Source organism: Solanum stenotomum, chromosome 1 (assembly GCF_019186545.1).
Source record: "Solanum stenotomum isolate F172 chromosome 1, ASM1918654v1, whole genome shotgun sequence".
Taxonomy (NCBI): Eukaryota; Viridiplantae; Streptophyta; class Magnoliopsida; order Solanales; family Solanaceae; genus Solanum; species Solanum stenotomum.
In genome coordinates, this window is record NC_064282.1 from 24839708 (window position 1) to 24866917 (window position 27210).

Genomic DNA, 27210 nt, shown 5'->3' on the forward strand with positions numbered 1-27210 from the left:
AAAATATATACGACTAGCACCATTTTAGTGTATTCTTATTATAGAGGAATTATTTTTTGCTGATAAGCTTCTTTAAAACTATATTTGCCGTTTACTATTGACAAGATACATTAATATCTTAATTTTTTTTAGATAAGAAATTTTATTACAACTCATTTACAAGGATGCTTAGTTAAATTAAATGATCGCACATTCATCCGAGTGCTTAATAAAAGTTTATTGTTCATAATTTATTTATTTTTTACGTTTGGTTTGTATATCAATAACAAATAAAAAATTACAAAGAACACTAACTCGAAGGATCACATCTATCACCATGCTTTATTAACACTAATAAGAAGCCGTCCATTACAAGAAAATGAAGATTATTGAATAAAAACAAATAGGAATTAGATGAGGGTGACGACTAACTAGAGAAAAAATTGAGAAGAGAGAGAAACACTCAAACAAAAGAAAAGAAATATATTTTGAATGAATTTTAACTGCTTTGAGCTAAACAAAGAAAACACTTTTTTTTTATTTTATGAATCTCCTATTTTTATGTCTCCTATTAATTATCATTAATTTTTCAAATCATTTACTACTAATATATCCATTTTTACCTTATTTATTTTTCACACTAATTAATTTTTACTATTATTTTAAATCATTTTTTATTTCACTAAAATGTTAAAACCTGCAATTTTTTATTGTTCTAATTTGAAAGATAAAGAATAATGTCATAACTTATAATTATTAGTCCTATATATGTCAATTATAAAATTTTCGCTTTTTATATATAAATATGGTTGTTTTTGAAGAGAGTTTAAAAAGAATGATAACTCAATAAGAAATACGTTAAATTTCCATCGGATATTTTTCTATTCGTCTCTTTTCCTCTACTACCTCTTTAATTTACACTTTCATATTTTGTTTTTATTTTACCACTAAAGTTATTACATCTCCCAGAGGTAAATGTCAAAGTAGAACCAAATAAGAACACAACATAAAAAGTTGGACGAAATCATAACCTAGCAATACATTGAGTACTGAATCAACAATTTCTAATCGTTGTACAGAGCAAAGATGTTTAGCATATCCAATATGAACTTTCCCTTCTAATTAATGAACAATAGCTTTACACTTCCAAAATGTAATCGCGCAAAGCACAGCGCTGTATTGTCACCCATGACATTAAAGAAGCACAACGTTTTACGAAAATACACAACCTGCACTCCTTTATAAGGGTTCTTATTTGTTGAATAGAATTGTTGTATATGTCGTCAGCACACGGACCTAACTGGGGATGCCTGGCTTCATCTCCAAGGTAGCTTGTCACCCTCAAAATCTACAGGTCAAGAAACAAATATGGACAATTTGAGAAAAGAGAGGAACAAGAATATAAATTTGTGTGAATTAAGGTAACTAGAAATAGTGTTTTGGTCATTCAACGCACTTGCATTGGGACAATTTGGAAAAAGGAAAAGAGAGGTATTTGAGAGGGTCTAATGGTAAGTAGCTAAGAATGGGAGGAAAAATAGAAAGGAGCATTAGTAAATGATGTGTATTTTTTTCGCATAAAAGAAAACATATATCTCTATGTAAATCTACAAAATTAAAAACGGCATTAATGCTTTCCTTTCCTATACTTCAAACCAGTCAACACCTTGCATCCTTAATGCAGAAAGCAAGGCATCACTCTCTATACTGAACATGGACCGAGTGAACCAATGAATTTGAGGAGGTTTCCAACCACAAACATATTACCTATTAGAATATAGATCTACTCAAGGTGTTCAAGGATAAAGGTCTATGACTATCACAATGATAAGGAATAACAACGCTGTGTGTGAATTTGCCATTATGGATCGATAAAGTGCAGAGAAAAGTAGTTCAAATTTTTGGTGTTAATTAACTTGGATAATATGAATAAAATGAGAAGCACAAAGCGCGTAACTTTGGATAGAAATTCTCCACATGAGCTGTGGGGAATCCAGACGTTAAACTTTATTCAAGCAAACAATCAATCAACTTGACTTCCATGACAGAAGAACAACTTCTTGATATGAGAAATTTTAGAACATGGGATTATATATTCATGAAATAGGAATTTACCACAATAAAGACCTTCTGATAGAGTGAAATTGGTCATCATCCAAATTGGCAAGTTCTTGAACACCTCCAGCAGCACCAACAGCTTTGCTTTGTGAATCTACTGTGCCTTCTGCATTGTCCTTGCACGCGCTAACATCTGCCTTGACATCTGAAGAATAGACACAATGCTTTTGGAGCCACCTATCAGTCTCCCAGAGTGTATGCATTATACTCTCCCGTGCTCCATAACCATGACTCTCATATGGTAGAATTACAAGGCGACAAAGTGCACCATGGCCTTTCAGTGCATTGAAGAAACGATCTGACTGTATATTTTATGCAAAAAGAAAAAGGGTTTTAAGGATCAAGACTATTGAAAGCTAGCAAACTCATTAAATAAATCTTGGAAGAACCAGAAAATGTACGGAGTAAACCAAGAACCTCTGCTACTATGTTGCGTATGTTAGTTGACGGGAAATATTCAAGGAAGATATGGGTATCTTAAAACGTGATACTGAAATAAGAATAAGAGGACCATCATTTTACCTGCATTGTCAAGGTTCCTGGATTGTTGTCCTCCTCCCCATGGATAAGCAAGATAGGCTTTTTAATCTTATTGGCTGACATAAAAGGGCTCATCTCAACATAAGTACTGGTCGCCTGCCAAAGTGTTCTCTCCTCGTTCTGGGAAAAAAAAGTTCTTAGCAATGCGAGTGAATGAACTAAATCCTCCTAGAATGCAGAGAGACACACCAACTCATAAGGACTTTAGACTGGTTGGTCATACACATGACTGGGGAGGACTACCTGGAACCCAAAAGGTGTTAGTGTTCTGTTATAAGCACCAGAACGAGCAATTCCACAACAGAAAAGATGAGGTGCATGCGCAAGGAGGTTTGCTGTCATGAATGCCCCATATGAATGACCACCAACAGCAATTTTGTTTGGATCAGCCACCTAAAAAACAAAGCACCAGAAAACTCAGCCGTAATTTCTAAGTTTCATGCAACATATGTTTAGCAAGAAGAAGAAAAACTTACTCCACGGCGTATAACTTCTTCCACTGCAGCCTCAGCGCTTGCAACAAGTTGTTCTATGTACCTGGTTAAACCAGCATTTATTCAATAAACACCCAAATCTCCAAGTTCAAGATAGAAAAGTAAAAGAATTCACTTCAGCACAAGATGTAGACATAAATTATCCTTAAAATTAGCTCCAGAACATCAATAGTCTACAAGGAGGAGCAGAGGAAGCAAGTCCACTCAACATCCCACGACACCCTCTGTTCCCCACCCCAAAGAAAAGCAAAAAAGAGAGTAAAAGGGTGTAATAATGCTTCATCCCTCGTCAGTAATGAGACAGACGTAAAATTTTATGGAGGAAAACTTCAGTAGAATAGGTACACGCGGCATGGTAGTCAGCACGATACTCATACAAAGTGAAGTTTTTTGAGAAGAATTGAGTTCGTGGTTTTGATGGAGAAGTCCAATATGCGCTCCAACAAACAACTTTCAGAGGGACCAATTTTTTAGTAAATTAGCTTAGGGTGGGCTTACCCATCTAAAAACAAAGCACAGGCTCTGATTCATAAGAACAGTATAAAGATCAAACTTTCAGCAAGCACTATGAAGTTCAACTCATTTCATAAAAAACAACTAGAGCACCAATCAGCTCAAAACACAGGAGTAACTGATCAAGATGCAACTGAAAGAAAAACATGCAAAAGAAAGGAAATCTAAAATGAAAGGCAGTAGCTAGTCACATCATTTTCCAATAGAGCAATTAAAAAGAACGGAAGAACCAAGGAGAGCAGGATTTCACTTCTGGATGCTCATTGTACTGTAAGTTTTACCAGATAAACTGTTAGAACCCTTGTCAGAATCCTTGTGAATATTCTAGAAGATATGTAAATATAGTAGGTAACTTAATTTACTCCTACTGTACTTAGGTATTGATTTGTATTGATTTTCTTTCCTTTTTAGAGATAAACATAGTTATTTCAACCCCATAGCTTGAGGGAATAATCAAACCGAGTTCCTCTCATTTCTCATCCGCTTCACACGATATTAGAGTCTAGTTAAGGCCAATGACATAGGAAGAGAAAGTTCTAAACTCGGAAAAAATTTAAGGTAACTTTTCTTGGCTGTCTGATGAGATTCATTTCCCTAGGTGTTGCGACCAAACGAAATCACCACGAGAAGCGGAAGAACAGCGCGAGCAAATCCTAGACAGCTCCGTCACCGTCTGACCTTCCACGCACCTCGTACATCAATCAGACCAATGCACTTTCTGACAAGATCTGCACACACGCCTAAGCGTGAGCACTGCTGTCGCCACTTTCTGGTGAGTTCTTTTTTCCATATCGCCTCGCCTCCTTATTCGAGACCATCAGATTCCGAGCACTCCCCAGCGAGACAATTCATCTTTCCACGATAAACCAAAAAATGCTCATGTTGCTCAGACTGAATCCAATGGTAATCTAACCAATCAGATGTTCTCTATATATGAGGAAGAAAGAATACAACGGCTATCTTCAGTATCAAGCAAATAAGCAGACATTTCCATCAATAGCTTTTGTTGCTCAGAAGGATAATCTTGTTGCTTGTATCTCACAATCCACAACACTTTGTCCTTAGGTCATGGACTCAGACGCTTCTGACGACATTTCTAGTAAGAAATAGACATTTCCTGATGTAACTTATTCTCCTTGGTCTCTTCCCACTATTATGTTAGCTAATGGCTCTATGGGTTCGATCAAGTCAATCCTTTACCTTCTTTGACTCTGAATAATGTTCTTTTTGTCACTGATCCTTTCAGCCTTCTGTCAATCAGTCATTTAGCTAAGACTTTAAACTGTTTCATCTCATTCTTTAGTGACTTATTTTTAATACAAGACCTTAGTACGGGAAGGATGATTGGTGAAGGGCGTGAGCCAGATGGACTTTATTATCTCAATTCCCCCAGCTCCACTATTGTTTGTTTGGTCTCCGACTTTCCAAATTAATCCACAAGCGATTTTCAAGAAAATGCTTGAGTTTTTAGCAAAAGTGTCTCTCCGGGGTTGTATCAAATATCGTCAGTTCAAAGGCCTGAAAGACAGCATTTTTTTTGTTTGGGGGGGGGGGGGGGGGGGGNNGTAGTAGCTGGAACACATGAAAATTATGGTATCATTTCCAAAATTTGCCTAGACAAGATATGCCTTATTTACAAGATGGAAGATCTGTAGAATTTACCTGTCATTGGCCTCTTCATCACCCTCTCCAATAATTGGAATTGTCGGCCCTGACAAGACAGCAAACCTGAAATTTATGGTTCCGAACCAAACAGATCCCCAACAAAGATTAATACGCCCACACAAGCAAAATAACAGATATAATGAACAAAATTATTATGGATAATACAGAGAACAGAGACACACCTCCTTGCTAACCATAGGAGGGGGGATGTTGGCCCAATTCCAGCAAACTCATTTGGGGAACCTCGAACTTGGCTAGCTGCCTCTTTACTCTTAAATTCTCCAGGGTATGACCATACAAGGCATGGAAGGGGTCCATCTCTTGAGGGATCATAACCTGGTGGAAGATATAGGGTTGCAGTAAGTTGAACTCCATCTTTCCTCTGATACCTGATCATTTCTTTTTGCAACGATTCCAACTGTGGGTATGGATGAGGGAAGTTTGTAATCTGACATGCTCTTTTCTCAGGCCAGCTCAGAAGGTAGTACTGAGTGTTTTCAGTTTTGGATTCTTTAGAAGTGAGTATCTTCAACTCATTTATTGACAACTCCCCTTCCTTCTGATCAGACATCAAAGCAACAACAGTCTCAAAATATTTTTCCTTGTCACTCTGCCATATTCGTTCCTTACTCCCTGTATTTCTGAAATAATTCATGTCAGGTCATTTTCTTTGGCAAATGAAAAATATGGGAACAAGCATATACCACCAAACCTACATGGCAAACAAATCGAGAAACGGAATGTTCCCTTCTGGGGTAGCGCCACTTCCATTTAACAATATATAAGTGTCCCCATCATCTTCCTTCTTCACCTTCGCAATAACATATGTTCCAGCAGGAGTTCTCCGAGACATGGGAGAACCAGGATCAGAATACACATCTTCTGATGATCGATCAAATAGTATCCGGGGATTTACATCCTCTGATCCGGGAGATATAACCCATGTCCTCACCTTCCTTGTTTTGTACCACGATTCGTAAACCAATGCAAGTGTATCATCACACCAGGAAATCCCTCTGTACGTGTAGGAAGATCCCAATATAAGAACAACATAATTAATTGGACAATAATCTTTGTTCATAATTCTCGGTTGTTTACTTGACAAGTGAATCCCCTTGTCAAAAATAGAGGATAAATCACACCTGTTTCTTGTAAAGGCAATCATTGATAGCAATACTATCAAGGAGCATGTATTCTCATACAACCCTATATAACAAGTAATACATGCTTTCAAGTATCACTAATAAAGCTTATATCCAATTATTTTGCAAAATGAAAAAGGAAAAGTTATCAATTCTTTTTAAACATGGAAACTCAAGTCAAATATGGTTTTTTTACCAAGTAAAAGTTCACTTGAGGATTTTGAAATATGTTTTTTTAAATGGTATGTTCTAAGGACTTCGAATTATGTTATTGCACCCTTCCACCAATATGAATTGAAAATTCAACTGCTTCTGAGTAGTATTACAATAAATGTTATCACAAAGCGGGAATCAATTAAAACGAAGTTGGCCAAATACTTCAATTGGCATAGTGGCATCAAAAAACTGAACCATTGATGATTTCCATACACTAATACAAAGTATAATTTGCAATCTAATACACCACAAGTAATATCTTCCTACCAAAAAATATTAATTATCTTCAAGCATGTATTAAAAATAAATGAAAAAGAAGTTGTTTCAACACACATATGAACTCCACAGGTATAAATCACATCTGTTGAGCAACAATCGTACAAAACACAGCAGGTACAAGTTTGTACATACCCATAACGAAGGTCCAGTTTATGTAAAATTTTAGGTTGTTCATTGTCATGTGGTGCAGGAGATTGTGTATAAACTATGTCACGTGGAGAAACGTCGACTTTAGCATCACCACCATCTTGTGTCTCAACCCTGAAACAGTTTCAGGAGAAACACATCAAATTATTGACAATACCGACAATAAAGCATCAAATAAACGATGATACAGACAATTCCACAATTCAATGTGCAACTATCATAAATTGCCACTTCAAAGGGGTAATAAGTACTAGATTAGTATTAGCATCGAGATATTAGTGGATAAAAGAAACAAGTCATTCACATGAGAGAACACCTACCTTTCTTATCCCTTCTTTATAGACCTGTAATCATTCCATATTTCTTTTATGCTTATTTCCATCAAAAATAAAACATATATACATATTGTATGTGTTTTTTCTGATCTGAGGAATCATAAGCCTATAATATGAAGTTAAAAATCAGTTACAAAATCAGGACAAGTTATAAGACTGTTATTCAACCCCACTCCACCCAAAACCAGGGAAACGAGGCAGGGTTTGGTAACCAGTGCCTTCAGGAGTTAGCTAAACTGGAAAAGGTTGGGGAACTTGTGTTTTAGATCACAAGTTCAACCCCAGGACAAACATACTAAGTTCAGCATTTGAGTAGAGGAGCGGGTCAAACATCCCCGAGTATCACAGATTGTGGTTGGCTCCAAATTAATTTCAAAAAGAACAATGGTTGGCTCCAAGTGGATTTTTCAGTCAAAAGAAAAAATACTAGAATAGATTTCTGTATGCATACCAATAGAGAGTCGACGGTTTATCTGCTCTCCAATTGATTGATCGCATCCCTTTCCTCACACTATTGAATGCAATAGGAATATCTTCGGCAAGGGGTAAATCACAAAGTTCTCTCACAAATTCTCCATTGGCTTTCCACAGTTCAACCTTTTTGGGAAACCTTCCGCATGGTACAACAAATGAAAACGGCTTGTGAGTTGAGGAGATCAAAATGTATGTTTGGTCTGGGGAGGGGTCCATTGAAGTGTATATAGCTGGTGGACCAAAGAACTTCATTTCCCCATCTAAAGAAGCCAAAACCAGCTGTGTGGTAGCATAATACTCAAACAGATCTTCATCATATTCATCTTTGAGCAGATCCTGATAAGTTCTAGCTTGAATAACATTCTTTTGCTCATTAGATTGAATCTTGGGGCCAGAGGGTACCAAAGGTTTCCTTGGTGGATCTCCACGAGATAACGGGATGGTACATACCAAAAGAGTTGAGTCATTCACCCAAACAAAGCTGATAATAACAGAAACAGAGTTGTCAGTACAGGGGGGATAGTAGCATGGAATCAGCAAACTTTCCTCTTAATGACAGAATGGAAAATGACATACTTGTCAAAAACAGCATTTACATATACATCTGGTGACTTGAAAAGAGGTCTGGCTTTCCCAGTATCCACATTAGCAACCCATACTCTCAGTTTGCTGCTACTGCCATCATCCTGATACAACAATCAAAAATCAGATCTACCTTGTGACAAAGGACAAGGACCTTGTGTGAAACTAGGCATAAAAATGTCAGAATTATACAAAGTGAAACAGCTAAAGGAAAATCTACGATTAAGTTTTCCATAACATCAACATGCAAGTTTTATACACATACACATAGACACGCTTTGCATATATATCAAACTACCTCATCAAGGCGGACACTGAAGGCTAAATGCTGACCATTGTTTGACCTTCATAAACGAATAAACAATCAGATGAAGAGAAATCATAATAATTGATCCAAATATAGAGGTAAATTAGGTCTCTATATGAAGAAAGCATCTATATATAAAGGAGAATATGCAAGGAAAAGAGATTACCATGTCACGAAATTAATTTTAGCACCTTCGGGGAGACCCTGGATCTCTTTTTCCGGTCCTAGGCTACCATCTTCCATTAACTGATGGATGGCTATACCAGTATAGAAAGACCTGAGAAAGAACATCATAAGATCTTGTACGGGTGCTGCTTATTGACGATTGAAGTACTACAACCATCAAGGCATCAATCTTACTATTTTTAAAACAAGAAAACACTTCTTTCTAAGATTTTTTTTAAAAAAAGGAAGACGAACTATACCAGCAAGGAGAGCTTAATCTATGTAAAGAACATAAGAGACACCAACTATACAGCCAGAGGAAATAAAATAACCTAACATAGCGTCTCCAGCACTTGAGTGCTTGAAGGAAAGATCATGAGAAACTTCATCATTACTCACATGCGACTCCTGGTATTACATTTCCCGTCGATGCGGATTCCAGCAAGCTTCTCCTCGGGTCTTGCTAAATCTGACAAAGGTGGCAAGGATCTCCGCTTAAGAAAAAGTATTTTATCCCTTAATGGAGAGAATGACAGTGCTGGAAGTGGTGGAGCATCAACAATATCTCTAATCTCAAAGGGAGGAAGACGATATCCCGTGACTGATGCTGATTCTACATCTGGTAAAGTTTATGAGAAAAGAAGAAGATTTAATCACCATTTGTGAACTATGCTAATTCTATTCAAAGAAAGTTAAAAAAAAAAGAGTTAAAGAGTCTCTAAACATGGAAACCAGGGCAATAAAAAGAATGGGAAAATAAATGAACTTATGAAATATACATTACCACACACCCCACCCCACCCAAAAAAAATCGTAATTAGCCTATCCAGTTTAATCTACAGAAGGTAAATACCCATATGTAAACATAAAGCTTGTGCAGTGATAGGGGAGAAAAAACATGAAGCAAAGGAAGAGGCTTAACGGATGGGCATGGAGAAAAGCAAATGACTTTATTATTGTCTTCAAGAACTAAAACAGTGAGGATAATTTTCATCCATGATTCAAAGCTTTCCAGCTTATAAAATCCACTGAAGGAGGCTTTAGCTATGCTACTTCAATAGGAAGTTAAATTGCCTCAGAGATGAGGAACAAAAAGCACATCATTTCATACTAAGGAGTTCGTTTAAATGCGAGTTGCCTTACGGCCTAAGATCTGGAATAAGTGCATGTGTACTTTGGCAAAGATTCTTCTTTCTCTGTGTTTCTCATTTTAGCATGTAAGGAAATCATTCTTCAGTAGCACATTCAAAGAACTTTTAGATGCTAACAACTTGCAGGAATGAAAATCAAAGAGTATCAGACCCAAATCCCATAAAATTCTTCAAGAATTAAGTGGTTGATATAAATCAATCAATCAACATTCAACAATCCACAATCCACAATCCAAACCAGTAAGATTGGTTACACAAATCCCCTTTCATTGATTCCGCTCAATCAGATCCTTTCCATTCCAATAAAAGAGAATTGGTTTTTAAACCAAACTAGACAAACCGTAAATCCCACACTTCTCTAAATTTTTTTATGAATTTCTATTCTAATAGAAAACAACTAGTTAAACTCCAATATATCAACTAAACGGCTAAATAGCGGTACTGCAGTGGTTCTCTTACTTTATCCATTTTTTTACTAAAACAGGATTCATTGACATCACCTATGAGAATTCTACCAACTCTTCTCCTTTTATTCATCAAAGCTCCTCCTAATCTCCATCAAGTTAAGGACTTAACCTAATCTATCATCGGAAGAATGGAATACATCATTTACTAACAGATTATTCAGGCTCCATTTCATTCCAGTCCTATAAAAATTATATTTCAAAACAAAGTGATAGTTATCTGAATCAAATACTATCTATACACAGATAACTAGCTTAGCCGAAGTAGTTAGTATCACGAATTAAGGTTAACTCGCAGCACTAAGGAAAAAAAGAGGAGTTAGTCCAAAGTACCGTCATCATAAGCAACAGAAGCAGTAGCATCAGCAGCGCCATTAGAGACAGTGCCATTTCCACCGTCCTCAGCAGTAAGGGCGTTGACGGGGATAAGATGGTGAAATCTAGAGGAAGCCATAGTGGATTTCGCCTTGAATTGCTTGCCGGCGACGAATCTTCTAGATTGCGCACGGAGCAACGGCGGCGAATGGAGGCGTTTGACGGCGAGAGGGAGAGAAGAAGATGAGAAGAAGAAGGTTTTGGGAAGAAAGGGAGAAGTAGTAGAGTGTAGAGAGAGTAGAGAGAAACGATGATAGACTTTGGGAAGGGTCATGGCGAACGCTTCATACATTTCAATTATTCAATCAAATCCCTTTGACAGATTCCAAAGTTAAAATGTTTTTTCCTTTTTTATTCAACAAGGCATGAGATGCCTTGTTTTGTCAAAGATATTTATTTTTTAGTGGGAGTGGAAAATACTCAAAATTAAAAGGAAAAAAAAAGTAGTATTGAAATTCGAATTCTTTTATCACTATTTGGTGAATGTTAGTCAAGATTCCTTTATATTGTGAAAAAAATATTAGACATTAGCCACTCCCACTATACCAAAAAAGAATGGCTAAAACTCAATTAAGAGGAGATAAAACTTTTGATGAAAGGGCTTGTTATCTAATGATATTAGTGAAAGTCCCTCGTACAATAAGTGTGAGTTCGATTCTCACTTCTTCCCTTTCATGATTTTCTAATGTAACGCAATTTTTAAAGGAGAAACTACCTAATTAGACATACTCCACTACCATATATATTATGATTATCTATACTTTCAAAATATTACATATATTATAACTAATTAAATGTTTCATATTATATAATGAGGAAAATACACCTAGATACATATACTTTTCCTATTAGATATACTAAAATAGGGAGAGAGGCGAGCGAGATGGAGAGGGATGCGAGCGAGATTTGTTATGCATCCTAGATACATGTATTTATATGTATCTGGTGTGATTTACTGTATCTGGGGTACCAAATACATAGGAGAATGATGAGCTAGATAGGATGGAGGAAAGAGAGATTTGTTATGTATCTCATGTACATGCAAATCCACTTGAATACAGTGTATCTAAAACAAATTACACCTAATTTTGACTTTATGTATCTTGAGATACATGTATCTGGACGCACCAAAATCTGGTAAAATACATAATATTGCAAGTTAGAATGTATCCAAGTAAATAGCTCTTGGTAAGTTTCTCAATTTTTTAAAAATAACTATAAGTAATGGATTTACAACAAGTTTAAACCTTGACATAATCAAATGATTATTAAGATTTACATAGGGAAGGTCTTTCTTTCACTAACTAGAAATTAATAAGAGTGAGTTGCTTTCTCCATCACTCTTATTAGTCTTGGTGAGTTGAAGTAGAAACTGCAGCCCATTTCCCACATCATACAATATTAGACCCAACCTCCCACCAATCCAACTACCAAATTGGCTTCCCAAAAGAAAACCCAACCATCTAGTTTTCCCTTCCCCAATAATTCCTCCAATATATGACCCCAACAATGTGCCAACACTTCTAATAATTGCCTCATACAATGTGCCACCAACATATATAGTCTCAAAAAAGTCCCATCCTGATGACACCATTGGCCCCATAATGTGTTTTGCTTGTAAAGATGCTCTTTTTGCCACAGCATTTCCAACTTGTTGCCCTGTTTTCACTGCATCTTCAAGACTTAGTCCTTTGGACAAGCTTTCTTGAACTGCTTCTTTAGTTGCTTCATTTCTGACCTTGTGCACATGAGTTGCTCTAATGTAGTGTAAATAAATCTTGACCAATTCCTTGAGTATGCAGCCTATGGTTCCATAACTCATGTCGAAGCAGTTTATGAATGTGAATCTTTCTGTCCTGCTTCTCGAAGCTGATTCTTCTCCGACTAACTGTCTACATTTTTCAGCTGCAGAAGGCAAACATGAGAATATATTTGCTGATGATCAACTCACAAGAACATAAAGATAAATACCAAGAGCCAGACGAAGCCAGGATTAAGATTTTGGGTTCTAAATTTCCTTTAGAGCCATAATCAATTTTGTTAGGGGGTCACAAATTAATATACATATATTTAATTAATTTTCTAATACAAATATAGGATCTTCAGAAAAGCTACTGGATTCATCTGAACCCACAAACCTCCCCTAGCTCCGCCTCTACCAAGAGGAAAATATGACAAGATTATGTTTACAACAATAATTACGTCTCAATTCCAAGCAAGTTGGAGTTGACTATATGAATTCGAGTTCATAAATTAGGAGGCGAGTGTACGTAGATATATACCTATGAAACTCAGAACCAAAATTGCTGTCAAAGAGAGCAACTGTGCCCTCATCTTTGCAGAAATTTGTCCTACTTTTTTCTTGTCTCAAAACTCAAGGACCTAATTAATTTTGTGTATGAGGAGGAACAGGGAAGGGATATATTTATCAGTTTTAAGATGTTAATTGGATATAGTTGCTAGAGGGAAAGGAATATCCATAAATCATTTGTCCTAAAGGAAAAGGAATGCAAGTAAAAGTGTTCAGGTAAAGGAAAGGTAGCAAAGATGCCAAGGAAACAGGAAACTTGAGTTCAAAATTAAGCACATTCATTTCAATGTTTAATTAGAATTTCCATGTTTCCTCCTTCCACAGATACCCCATCCTAGTTCTAGCTTTTTTTCACAACACTTACAGCATGTTCGGTACAGAGTTTCCAATTTTCTTATGTTCATTTCATTAAAAAAATTGAAAAATATTCTCTAGAAATAAGGAACATGATTTTCTTAATAAAAATCAAGTAATCAAGTATTACAAGTATCGTTCTATATTGACAGTGGCCTCTCCACCCTTCAACCAGGGGTGGAGCTACAGTTGTTAGGTTTAGCAAGGTGTGAATGGGAAATAAAAAGAGAAAATGAAAAGTGGAAGAACCAATGAAAGTGGGGGAGTCATCATTGCAAAAGTGCAAATGAAAGGTCATTTTTATCATATCGGTAGAAGAAAGGAAATTGTTGTCCTTATATTAGGAAACACTTCCTTTAGTTCTTAAAGGGTTAAGAAGAAGGTGCCCCCTCGTGTCGTTGTTGCTCGCTCGGCCTCGGCCTCGGCTTCGGCTTCGGCTTCGGCTTCGGATTTGGGGCTTCGGCTTCGGATTTGGATTGGCTTCGGCTTCGGATTTGGATTTGGATTTGGATTTGGATTTGGCAAATGATGTGATTGATTGATAATATTTTTGGACAAAATTTATTTAATCAATCTTGTTAAATCATTTCCTTTCTCTTATAAATTAATTCAGAATGTTAATTAAATAACAGTGGCGCAACTGAATTTATTTTAAATTCACGTGTACCGGTAATCCTTCCAAAAAGTCGTTACTTTTCCCAAACGGTATTCCTTCCAAAAAGTTGTTACTTTTCCCAAAGGACACAATGTTCTGGAAAAAACGGGTCTGAACAGATTTTCTGAACAGACGCGTTCCTTGCTGCAAATGGCTATAAATAAGAGGTCTTTTTCGTTTTTTCAAACACTGAAATTTTTCCTCTCTGCATACATTTTCTTACATAAATAAAATTGTCGATCGACTGAGTCTGTGTGTGCTCTTGTTGCTGTTCTTGCGTTCGCTGAAGTTATTGAAGTTTGAGGTACCGCTACTTCTTTAACAGGTTAATCCGTTTTATCTTGGGAGGAATTAATCTGCAACCTCGGGTACAGTGAGGGGATTAAATTTCTTAAGGAAACACAGTGGTTTCTGTGGACTCGGATTAAAAATCATTCTGTCAATTTCATCTTTTTTCTGTTTCTGTATTTTTGACTAACCTGAATACAGGAGATAACAATCTTAAGAAATTTAATAGTTTCTGTATTTGAGGTTTCTGGAGATTAAAACCTTTATGGTTTTCTACTCTGTTTGAATTTTTAAAATTCATTCGGTTAACGATTAAAAGAACATAAAAACTTTATCGTTAAATCAGAAACAGTCTGTGTAAGGATTTAGTCTTTACTGGTAGTATTTCACATACTAAATTGTCTGCCATTTGTGACAGAAAAATGACTAATTCAAGTCAAGTAAATGCTGGAACAGTAAGTGCTGCAACAACATCGGTTGCACACAATCGTTCAAATGCTGCCCTAGCACCGGCTGAGAAACCTGCAAAGTTTTCTGGAGTCGACTTCAAGAGATGGCAGCAAAAGATGTTCTTCTATCTGACTACGTTGAGTCTGCAGAGGTTCATTAATGAGAACGTTCCTGTTATGTCGGATGAAACTCCGCCTGAAGAACGATTCTTGGTAACAGAAGCATGGACACATTCTGATTTTTTGTGTAAAAATTATATTCTGAGTGGCCTGCAGGATGATCTGTACAATGTGTACAGTAATATGAAAACCTCAAAAGAACTCTGGGATGCTTTAGAAAAGAAGTACAAAACAGAGGATGCCGGAATGAAGAAGTTTATTGTGGCAAAGTTTCTGGACTATAAGATGATAGACAGTAAGACCGTCGTCACCCAAGTTCAAGAATTGCAGGTCATAATCCATGATCTCCTTGCTGAAGGTATAAATTTATTTAATACCTATGTTGGAAATATTAAGTTTATTCTTAATACTCACATAATCTTTAATGTAGGATTGGTTGTGAATGATGCGTTTCAAGTGGCTGCAATTATTGAGAAGTTACCTCCATTGTGGAAGGACTTCAAAAACTACTTGAAACATAAACGCAAGGAGATGACTGTTGAAGATCTCATGGTAAGGCTGAGAATCGAAGAGGATAACAAGGCCGCAGAAAAGAGATCGCGTGGTAATTCAGCAATATCTGGAGTAAATATTGTTGAAGAAGATCCCACAAAATCAAAGAAAAGAAAGAAAGCATCTGGTCCAAAGAGCAATCCTCCTAAGAAGAAATTCAATGGAAGCTGCTTCAACTGTGGCAAACGTGGTCATAAGGCTACTGAATGTAGGGGTCCCAAAAAGGACAAGAAGAAGGATCAAGCAAATTTGGCTGAATCCAAAGGAGAGATGGACGATCTTTGTGCAATGCTTTCAGAATGCAACTTGGTTGGAAATCCAAGAGAATGGTGGATAGATTCTGGTGCCTCATGCCATGTTTGTGCCAACAAAGAATTATTTTCATCATATACTCCAGCACCTACAGACGAGAAGTTGTTTATGGCAAATTCCGCTGTTGCAAAGGTGGAAGGAACTGGCAAGATCCTCCTAAAGATGACATCAGGCAAGGTGGTGACTTTGAACAGGGTCTCGTATGTTCCGGAATTGCGAAAGAACCTAGTTTCTATACCAGTTCTGACTAAGAATGGATTCAAATGTGTATTTGTTTCTGATAAAGTTGTAGTAAGTAAGAATGAGATGTATGTAGGAAAAGGTTACCTCACTGAGGGCCTTTTTAAACTCAATGTAATTGCAGTTGATATGAATAAAGATTCTGCTTCTTCTTACTTGCTTGAGTCTAAATGTTTATGGCATGAACGTTTGGGACACGTTAATAACAAAACCTTGCGAAAACTGATTAACTTAAATGTTTTGCCTAAATTTGAGTGCAATAAATCAAAATGTCAAGTTTGCGTTGAATCTAAGTATGCTAAGCATCCTTATAAATCTGTTGCAAGGAGTTCATATCCCTTAGAACTGATTCACACTGACATTTGTGACATGAAGTCAACACCAACACGTGGTGGGAAAAAGTATTTCATAACTTTTATTGACGATTGCACTAAATATTGTTATGTCTATTTGCTAAATGGTAAGGATGAAGCAATAGATGCATTTAGGCAATATAAGACTGAAGTTGAAAATCAGTTGGATAGAAAGATCAAAATGATCAGAAGTGATAGAGGTGGAGAATATGAATCTCCATTTGCAGAAATATGTTTGGAAAATGGAATAATCCATCAAACTACTGCTCCTTACTCTCCACAATCTAATGGAATTGCAGAAAGAAAAAACCGAACTTTAAAGGAAATGATGAATGCCTTACTTATAAGTTCAGGTTTACCACAAAACTTGTGGGGGGAGGCTATCCTTACAGCAAATCGAATACTCAATAGAGTACCTCATACGAAGACACATGTTATTCCATATGAGAAATGGAAAGGTAGAAAACCCAACTTGAAATATTTCAAAGTGTGGGGGTGTCTTGCCAAGGTCCAGGTTCCTATACCTAAGAGGGTGAAAATAGGGCCTAAGACTGTGGATTGTGTATTCATTGGATATGCCACAAATAGTAAGGCATGTCGATTTTTGGTTCATAAGTCCGAACATCCGGATATTCATAATAATACGGTAATGGAATCAGATAATGCTGAATTTTTTGAACATATCTATCCGTATAAAACTAGACTTGAGTCATCTAGTGGGGGGTCTAAACAACCTCGAGAAGAACCAAAAGAGAATGAAATCAATTAAGAGAGTCCAAGGCGCAGTAAACGTCAAAGGACAACTACTTCATTTGGATCTGATTTTGTAACATTCCTTCTTGAAAGTGAACCTCAAACATTCAAGGAAGCGATGTTGTCTAGCGACTCAACCTCTTGGAAGGAGGCTGTCAATAGTGAGATTGAATCAATCTTAAGCAATCATACCTGGGAGTTGGTTGATCTTCCTCCAGGGAACAAACCTTTGGGTTCTAAATGGATCTTCAAAAAGAAGATGAAAGATGATGGAACTATTGACAAATATAAAGCAAGACTTGTTGTCAAAGGCTTTAGAATGAAAGAAGGTCTTGATTATTTTGACACATACTCGCCAGTGACTAGGATTACATCAATTCGGATGTTAATTGCCCTAGCTGCAGTATACGGTCTTGAAATCCATCAAATGGATGTGAAAACCGTATTCTTAAATGGAGAGTTGGAGGAAGAAATTTACATGGAACAGCCTGAGGGCTTCGTAGTTCCCGGCAAAGAAAAGAAAGAATGCAAACTTGTTAAGTCACTTTATGGACTAAAACAAGCACCGAAATAATGGCATGCAAAGTTTGATCAAACCATGTTGTCAAATGGATTTAAGATCAATGAATGTGATAAATGTGTTTACATTAAAGACACTATGGGTCAGGAAGTCATTGTATGCCTATATGTGGATGACATGCTGATAATGAGCAAGGACATTGCCAATATAAAAGCTACTAAGCGTATGTTTGCTAGTAAGTTTGATATAAAAGATCTAGGAGTAGCCGATTTGATATTGGGAATAAAGATTCACAAAACTCCTAACGGTCTAGCATTGTCTCAATCTCATTATATTCAAAAGGTACTTGAAAAGTTCAAGTATTTGAATTTCAAAAAGGCAAAGACCCCAATTGATGTGAACCTTAATCTTGCTAAGAATAAAGGTGAAAGTCAGTCTCAATTGGATTACTCCAGAGTATTAAGAAGTTTGATGTATGTCATGAATTGTACACGACCAGACATAGCCTGCGCTATAAGTAAACTGAGTCGATACACAAGTAATCCCAATCAAATCATTGGTTGGCAATGAAGAGAGTTTTGGGGTACTTAGAAGATACTCAAAACTATGATTTGCATTACAACAAATATCCAACAGTTCTTGAAGGATATAGTGATGCAAATTGGATTACTGGGTTAACTGAAACGAAATCCACAAGTGGATATGTTTTCACTATTGGTGGAGGAGCAATTTCTTGGAAATCATCCAAACAAACATGTATAGCTCGCTCTACAATGGAGTCAGAATTTATCGCCTTAGACAAGGCAGGTGAAGAAGCTGAATCGCTCCGAAATTTCTTAGAAGATATTTCGTTTTGGCCCAAACCAATGGCCCCTATATGCATACATTGCGATAGTCAAGCTGCAATAGGAAGGGCTGGAAGTGTTATGTATAAGGGGAAGTCTCGTCACATAAGACGACGACATAACTCTGTTAGACAACTACTCTCTAGTGGAATTATCACAATTGACTATGTAAAGTCAAAGGATAATGTGTCGGATCCACTTACAAAAAGCCTAACTAAAGAGGGAGTTGAGAGATCATCGACAGGAATGGGATTATGGCCGAGAACAAGTCATTGTGGCAGTAACTCTACCTAGAAGACTGGAGATCCCAAGATCTAGGTTCAAGGAGATAAAACAAAGTCATAGATGACGGTTCAACATTGTCAAAACATATTTGATGGTCCATTCTCATGATGAGACAATGTTCAGTAACCAGGATAAAGGCATAAGGACTTTTTAATGGTTTTTAAGTTTGATACATGGTATATCAAATAGTGTATCTACAGGATAACACAATTATAAACCACCTATGTAAGTATGAAGTGAAAGCCGCTTCAAGGAGAATCCGGTAAGGCCAGTTCTCTAAGCACTTATTAATCGAGATGTGTTTATGGCTGAAACGAACAAAACAATGAGAACCAAAAACAGTTCAAGGGTTGATTGTGTGACTTATGTTGTCTAGGTATACATTAAAGCTCGACAGTTCAAAGATATCAAATCTACCGATTGACCGAGTATATCCGATATATGTTCACTACGGAAAGTTTAAAGGAAAACCTACTTATCCTGATGCGATTAACCCTTACTTACAAGACACACAAGTTTTTCATGCATATGTTTTAACAATAGTCATTCCCCATTCATGTGGGGGATTGTTGGGTTTAGCAAGGTGTGAATGGGAAATAAAAAAAGAGAAAATGGAAAGTGGAAGAACCAATGAAAGTGGGGGAACCAATTTTGGAGGGAAAATGAAAAGTCATCATTGCAAAAGTGCAAATGAAAGGTCATTTTTACCATATCGGTAGAAGAAAGGAAATTGTTGTCCTTATATTAGGAAACACTTCCTTTAGTTCTTAAAGGGTTAAGAAGAAGGTGCCCCCTCGCGCCGTCGTCGTCGCTCGCTCGGCCTCGGCCTCGGCTTCGGCTTCGGCTTCGGATTTGGATTTGGATTTGGATTTGGCAAATGATGTGATTGATTGATAATATTTTTGGACAAAATTTATTTAATCAATTTTGTTAAATCATTTCCTTTCTCTTATAAATTAATTCAGAATGTTAATTAAATAACATAATTAATTTGGCGCAACTGAATTTATTTGAAATTCAAGTGTAACGGTAATCCTTCCAAAAAGTCGTTACTTTTCCCAAATGGTATTCCTTTCGAAAAGTCGTTACTTTTCCCAAAGAACACAATGTTCTGGAAAAAACGGGTCTGAACAGATTTTCTGAACAGACGCGTTCCTTGCTACAAATGGCTATAACTAAGAGGTCTTTTTCATTTTTTCAACACTAAAATTTTTCCTCAATGCATACATTTTCTTACATAAATAAAATTGTCGATCGACTGAGTCTGTGTGTGCTCTTGTTGCTGTTCTTGAGTTCGCTGAAGTTATTGAAGTTTGAGGTACCGCAACTTCTTTAACAGGTTAATCCGTTTTATCTTGGGAGGAATTAATCTACAACCTCGGGTACAGTGAGGGGATTAAATTTCTTAAGGAAACACAGTGGTTTCTGTGGATTCGGATTAAAATTCATTCTGTCAATTTCATCTTTTTTCTGTTTCTGTATTTTTGACTAACCTGAATACTGGAGATAACAACAGTTGCTTCAGGGTGTCCAATTGGACACCATTCACCGGAAAATTACATTATATTGACTAAATCTTACTTTATATTGATATATTAAGCATTTTGGACACCCTCAACAACAACAATAATGAGTCGTAGCTCAGTGGCCAAGGTGTGCCCAATACGTACACAATACCCAAGTTTAAATCACCGCATCTACATTTTGTATATTTTGTTTAATGTGGTCTACTTTAAAATGGTTAATTAATTAAAAAACGAAATACTTTGTTATATATTGTTTAATGTAATTTGCTTTAAAATGGTTAATTAATTAAAAAATAAAATACTTTGTTGTATATAGAGTGGTAGCTTAGTGGCAATAGTGTGCAAGAGTTTGTTTGACTCTGAGGTTCAATTCTCCCCATGGCCAAATCCACTGCCTTCAACACGCCCACATCCCCACCGCCCACACACTTACCATTCATTCTCGCATTTTATAGTATTTGTTTTAATTATATATGCATTTTTTCAAGATGTTATTTTTTGCTTACGTATTGAACATAAAAAAATTAAAACAGAAAATAACTCATTAAATAATTTCTTAATTCCTCATGTATTCAGTATTGAGACATTTGTTTTTATGCTTTGGTGGTCTCTATGGGAGGTAGCCAAAATTCAATAGCCAAGAAAGTCTATTTTTTTCTTTTCAATCCACATTCATTCTCTGAACCAATAAAATAAAATAAAAATATAGGCTAGTAGATATTTAGGAGAACATCCAAAACTTGGCTAGATTATTTCTTAAAATGATGCTCAAAAACTGATCAATAATTAAAGAGATAATATCTCAAATGATTCCTCAACTATGAATAACTTTCTCAAAAAGTTACTCAACTATGAATAGTTTTCTTAGAAATTCACTCAATTTTATTTTAAAACCCAAAAGTCACTCAACTATGTGTAGTTATCTTAGAAAGTCACTCAACTATGAATTGTTATTTTAAAAAGGGCGGAATGACCTGAAAGGCTCTTGTACTTGGCTCATTTTGTCAGTTGAACCCTCATACTCATCACTTTGCCAACTAGACCCTTAAACCCATCAGAAAACAACATTTTAAACCCTTTTCTACTCCGGTCAGAGTGCGTGTAATGGACGCGATTACACGTGAAATTCCACATCATTTTTAGTGCCACATGCGAAATTAAGTGCTAAAAAATTTTTAAAAATCAAATAAATCAATTTTTTAATTTCTTTAACCTTTCAAATAGTCATCTTCTTCATATTTGGTCACAAATTGAGCACTAGATTCATACCCATCAGATCAAATTCTTCTTGATTTAACTTGTAAATTCAACTACAAGTTCACCAACACAAACTCAATGAACCCCAATCAAAAAATTTAAGTAATTTTACAAATTCACAAGACCCATTTATTATTTTTTAAGCTTTTTCAAACTTATCAATGGAGTTTTAAAATTTTCAATAGTCACAATCATTCTTCACATTATCTGCATCTCCTCGTTGAAACCAACTAATAAAAGAATGATACTAATATTTTTCAAACCTAAAAAACGAAAATTTTAGAAGAAGTTGAGGCTACTGATTTGTATTAAAAAAAAGAAGAAGAAGAGGCGGAGAAGAGGCGGAGAAGAGTGAATGTGGGGGTGGAGAAAGAAGAATGGGCTGGAGAAAGAAGAAAGGTGAGGGATGTGGTGAGGGGTAGAGGAGAGAGGGCTGGTGGAGAAGAAGAAAGGGTGGGTGTGGGTGAAGGAGGGTTGAAGAAGATGATTTTTTTTAAAATTTTGTTAAATTATTTTTTTTTAAAAGAAAAATATTGTTTTAACTCGCTTTTAAGCTTGTGTAATCACGCATATTTTCAACTCACCAATATTAATGCCACATAAGCTCGGTCAATGGTCAGAGGGGTTTAAAATATTGTGTTTTGATGAGTTTAAGGGTTTGATTGGCAAAGTGATGAGTAGGAGGGTCCAATTGACAAAAAGAGCCAAGTACAGAGGTCTTCCAGGTCATTCCGCCTTTTAAAAAGTCACTCAACTATTTGTATCTTCATGGAACGTCACATGTAGCAAACTAATTTCTTTCTTTTCCTTTTCTCTTTTTCTGTGATTACAAGAATAGATCGTGTCATTTATATTTCCCTAAAGTACCTATGTCGACATCATGAATGACATGGAATAACAAGTGTGTGGTGCCCTATAAGAAAAAAACAAGCAACTCCTTTGATTTTTTCGAAACTTTGAACTTCTTAGTGCTGAAATATCAGAAGTTTGAGCTAGTTATAACCACTCGGATTTAACTTATTATACAATATAAAGAAACTTTATATTATCAATTTACTTTAACATATTATAATTATGAGCAATTAATTATATATAATTATTTTAAATTTAAGTTATTACTATAATTTTTAAAAATATATTAATATGTATATACTACTATAAACAAAGAATTCTCTCATCGCCAGTTAGTGAATTTTTAATTTCTCATTCATTTTTCACCGAACCAGCTCATTCATTGAGTGAAAAAAAAATTCTCACTGAAATAGTGAGAAACTTCGTAATTTTTTCAAATGTTTTCCTCACCAATTCAATCAAAATATATGTAGAAATAGCCGTTGAACATTTTTGAACGACAAAATAATGATTTTTTTAGTAGTGAATAGTGATAAAAGTTGAACTCTAGTGCTTGAACCTTTTGCTCGTACTTCATTTTGAACAACTGATTAACAAGGACTGTATATTCAACTTAACTAAGCCTAATTGTTTGATTCAATCAACCTTGAGTTTCTGTGAACAATAAAAAATCCATGGCTGAACTGGACCATCATCTACAATTCAATTAACACACGGAATAATATCAAGCTTGATGCTTTAGATTTTGTATTTTTATACCATAAAAGATCTTAAGAGTAGATATTTTACCACAATACTATCTTTCAAGACGTGCATATCTTTCTTTGGTTATAAAAATGATAAGAAATGTGTGCTCATTAGTCATTCCATCCTCTGCTTATATAACCATAACCTTATCACACACGTAAAACATATCATAACAGAGTAACCACACACACACACACAAAAAATGGCAACAATTGCTGGTGTTAGTCTCACTAGTCCAAAATTCTTGGCCAAAAATTCCAACTCTCCCAATTTTAAGCCATTTAAGTTCCCATGCCTTAACAATCCATGGAAAAAATCATCAACAAAATTTGGGCTTGTGTGTGCAGCAACACCAGATAACAAGCTTTCTGACCTTGTGGCTGATAGTGTAAAGGGGGCAGAGGAAGCGTGCAATGAGAATCCAGCTAGTGGAGAATGTGCGGCGGCTTGGGATGTTGTGGAAGAGGCAAGTGCAGCGGCTAGTCATGCAAGGGACAAGAAGAAGCAGGAAGATGTTTTGGAAAATTATTGCAAGGAAAATCCAGAGACTGATGAGTGCCGTACATATGATAGTTGATACAAGTTTTGTGTTATTTAAGCATTATGCTTTATTTTATTCCCAATTTGAATCTTGAATGCTATGAATTAGACTATTGATATGTATAATGAAAGGATTCTTCCTCTCTCAAAATACTATACAAACATTTTGATGTTGTGGTAACAGCGGATCCAGAATTACAATCCTTGAGAATCGAACCTTAGACCTTGGGGTGCATTTTCTTTAGTCAAAATTTATATGTGTACATAATTTTTTTTCCGAAGGAGTTCAGGTTAATATCCTCCGGTCCTCCTAGATGATCAGCCCCAGCCTAAAAGCCTTGATCTGCTTTGTCTGAAGCAGAATCTTTTGTCTATTGCTTGAACCTATCAGTAGCTCTTAGATGGTCCGAAGAGATAATTTAAAATACTTGGAGAGACTAATCAGAAAAATGGCAGACATAAAAGAAATTGATTCATTATTTGTAATATATATGACCTATCGAACCCATAATTTCAATTATTCAATAAACTATTAAACTAATACGAGTTGTATATTTTAGTCCATTCATCAATGTAATCGAGACTAATAAAACAGTGACGAGAAATTGAAACTTACTACTGGGTTTTATGCTTTTTCTAATAATGGTATTATCTGAGCGCATAATTCTACCCACTAAGACCTTGCACATGTAGAGAATCATCTTTTGTGCTTTTACAATCAATACCATCTTACTTTTAACTTTAAATCAAAAGCTATATATAGTATTCAATAGCTACTTTCATGCTCGAAATCCCTTTTGACGCAACATTTCCAACTCCCCCGTACCTAATCCATGGAGAAAGAAAAAAATCATTTGGCATCCACTTTCTACCGTCTAATCATTCATTATTGGAGGTTTTAGGCAAGAAGTTGATGAACAGTAATTTTCATTTACAATTCGTACTCGTTAGTCGATGATGGATAAGCCTAGTCATTCCGCGGATATTTGCCAGATCTTTGACATGGTAAAAGGTTGTCTTTGCATGAAACTTAACATGATGGTTTACCTCAGGCCAGGGCACACGAAGTACTGAAATGGCAAACCTATTTCTTTAAGAAACAGAAGATATATGTTGGCAATTGCGTATTTTGACATGTAAATATCAACGAGATCATGAAATTATACACAGCGACATGGAAAGCTTGGACTATGGTAATTTTGGAGTAACCTCCATGTTCTAATTCTTGAACGGCCTGTAGCATTCAACATTCAAAAGATCCAAACAATCAACACTTCCCACAAACATTGTGACAAACAGAAACACAATGACTCACAACTAGCTGAATGAAAAGAGCAATCTTGCAGAAACAAAAAAGGGTCATCTCGTTCACACACAACTTGAGATTTTTATTTATAAAACTAGAGACTAAAGATCATTGACAAAGTACTAGAAATTGCTAATCCATCAAAGCTAAACATTACAGTAGAGAATCTATAGTCATAAACTGACACAAAGCGAGCACAAGAAAAGCTACTAACTCACATTACAGATACACAAGATGTAGTGACTGCATAAAGGAAGACTTCAGCAACCAGTGACAAGGTTCTCTTCCGCTGCAACTGTTGCATGTAAATTGAATCCAAGGAGCACCCCGTTAAGAAAGAACCCGAGAGCTAGGATCATGGTAGTCCAATAATGCAAAGAGGTTGCTCAAAACTGAAACATATCAGCAGAGGCAGTAATGGGTTGAATTGGGCAAGGGAGCTGCCAGGGCTCAAGCAAAGTGTCTGGAATTTCAGGGATGTCCACAGCAAGTCCATTAGCATCAGCCCAGAAACGAGTGAGGGAATTCAGCGAATCTAAGCGTTCAGTCAGTTCAGCCATTTGAGCCCTCAAGACATTGTTCTCCGCATCAAGGGTGTGGAAGTTTCTTCCAACAGATTCGATCTTCTCACGCCAGCTAGTGCTCTGATTCTGCAGCTGCGTCAATTGGCTCATCAACTCTTCCAAATGCTGCTGCTTCCTCTGCCGTGACCGCCTTGCAGATTCACGGTTAGACTCCATTCTCTTTCGTTTTCTCTCATCATTAGTAGCATATCGCTGACCATCAGAACCTGAACTAGCTGGTTGCTGAGTCGAAGCCATGTCTTTGTGTAGTTTGTTCAACAAAAATATGAATTCAAAAAAGGGGAGGTAACTACTTTTTTCTTGTTCGGTTTCTGGATTTGGTAATTGTAATTTCTAGATCAAACAGAAAGAGGGTTCAAGGGTTTGAGGTGGGCTAATTCATGAAAACACATAGAACCAGTACAGGAAGACAACAGAGAAAGAGTGCATAATGCGAACCCGACGCAGGTGGATCATGAAGAATTTGAAACTAACATAGAGAAACTGTTTATAAAAACCTCAATCAAAGAAACAATAAACGATTATATCAAATTAGTAACAATTCAATGGTTGTTGTGTAAATCCAAATCCAAACAGTGCCTTCAGCAATCAAACGCAAATCAATCTGCAAAACGCAAAACACAACATAAACTATCAGAAAAAAATAAAACAAATTCAACAATCCAGGTGTATAAAAATCAATCAACCCAACACAATCACAATTAAATTAAGATCCTCGATCCTCTGCATGTCTAAATAAATTCAGAATTACTCATAATTAAATTAGTTCTACACAACCCCTAAAGTTCTTCGCTAAGCTGGATAAGGTAGGGCAATTATTATGTTTGAAATTAAATTTATACAACCCAATCATGGATATCCATTTGGGAAGTGGGATAAATTAGGCCGGAATTATAATTCTATTATAATCTCGAGATAATTTAGTCCGCCTACCAAACATCCCCAAAGCCAACCCAATTCATCATCAAATTAAAAAGCACATGCAAGCAAAAATTAAAAAGCTCAAAAAAAAAAAACTAAAAAGAAAACAAAAAATGAAAAGATAAGATAAGAGGAGAAAATAATTGAGACATACCAATCAAATGAAGAACCAATTGTGGGCGAAAGAAGGTCTAAACGAAGGCAAAAAGAGGGTTTATATAGGAAGAGGAGGTAGGTATTTTGGTAAATATTGGCATATGTTTGTAATTTTTTATAAAGCAAAAGTTAGTGCGATTGACGTAATCAGGAAGGTGGTTGGCGTGTAAATTGAAAAGGTAATGATGACAGCTAAGCAAAAGGAAAAATTGTCTCGTCGGTATATCCTAAAAGACAAAGGAATCTTCCACGGATCTTCTCTTTTCTGTGGGCGATATTTTTTATTTTTTTGACCATCTCATTTACTTAATTATTCTTTTTTTTTTCTTAATTATTAC

General features: G+C 36.1%; 4 protein-coding genes across 4 annotated transcripts; 1 reads left to right on the forward strand and 3 right to left on the reverse strand.

Moving 5' to 3' along the window:
- Positions 1–993: 993 nt before the first annotated feature.
- Positions 994–11275, reverse strand: LOC125853186 (probable glutamyl endopeptidase, chloroplastic). The gene is made up of 15 exons (XM_049532857.1): positions 10905–11275; positions 9356–9575; positions 8958–9068; positions 8783–8828; positions 8479–8588; positions 7880–8383; positions 7079–7207; positions 6026–6325; positions 5492–5950; positions 5307–5372; positions 3114–3174; positions 2881–3030; positions 2620–2757; positions 2095–2399; positions 994–1327 (listed from the first exon to the last, which is right to left on the reverse strand). Coding segments are annotated over exons 1-15 (2934 nt in total). The 5' UTR covers positions 11239–11275; the 3' UTR covers positions 994–1326.
- A 900-nt stretch (positions 11276–12175) lies between these two features.
- Positions 12176–13422, reverse strand: LOC125853201 (uncharacterized). Its single transcript, XM_049532874.1, has 2 exons — positions 13229–13422; positions 12176–12851 (listed from the first exon to the last, which is right to left on the reverse strand). Exons 1-2 carry the CDS (start codon positions 13278–13280, stop codon positions 12247–12249), a joined length of 657 nt encoding a protein of 218 aa, XP_049388831.1. The 5' UTR covers positions 13281–13422; the 3' UTR covers positions 12176–12246.
- Positions 13423–23482: 10060 nt separating this feature from the next.
- On the forward strand, positions 23483–24086 carry LOC125853205 (calvin cycle protein CP12-1, chloroplastic-like). The gene has a single exon (XM_049532878.1). It carries the CDS (start codon positions 23568–23570, stop codon positions 23940–23942), a length of 375 nt encoding a protein of 124 aa, XP_049388835.1. The 5' UTR covers positions 23483–23567; the 3' UTR covers positions 23943–24086.
- A 1190-nt stretch (positions 24087–25276) lies between these two features.
- LOC125853204 (bZIP transcription factor 53-like) lies at positions 25277–27005 on the reverse strand. The gene is made up of 2 exons (XM_049532877.1): positions 26871–27005; positions 25277–26399 (listed from the first exon to the last, which is right to left on the reverse strand). The coding sequence occupies exon 2, from the start codon at positions 26030–26032 to the stop codon at positions 25598–25600; it is 435 nt and encodes a 144-aa protein (XP_049388834.1). The 5' UTR covers positions 26033–26399; positions 26871–27005; the 3' UTR covers positions 25277–25597.
- Between the last annotated feature and the right edge of the window lie 205 nt (positions 27006–27210).

Coding starts and splice junctions, on each gene's coding strand:
- LOC125853201 (XM_049532874.1), bottom strand. CDS start 13,280: ATGAGGGCACAGTTGCTCTCTTTGACAGCAATTTTGGTTCTGAGTTTC. Junction 12,852..13,228: donor TTTGGTTCTGAGTTTCATAG/GTATATATCTAC, acceptor TGCCTTCTGCAG/CTGAAAAATGTAGACAGTTA.
- LOC125853205 (XM_049532878.1), top strand. CDS start 23,568: ATGGCAACAATTGCTGGTGTTAGTCTCACTAGTCCAAAATTCTTGGCC.
- LOC125853204 (XM_049532877.1), bottom strand. CDS start 26,032: ATGGCTTCGACTCAGCAACCAGCTAGTTCAGGTTCTGATGGTCAGCGA.
- LOC125853186 (XM_049532857.1), bottom strand. CDS start 11,238: ATGTATGAAGCGTTCGCCATGACCCTTCCCAAAGTCTATCATCGTTTC. Junction 9,069..9,355: donor TGTAATACCAGGAGTCGCAT/GTGAGTAATGAT, acceptor GTTCTTTCTCAG/GTCTTTCTATACTGGTATAG. Junction 2,758..2,880: donor TAACACCTTTTGGGTTCCAG/GTAGTCCTCCCC, acceptor TTTTTTTCCCAG/AACGAGGAGAGAACACTTTG.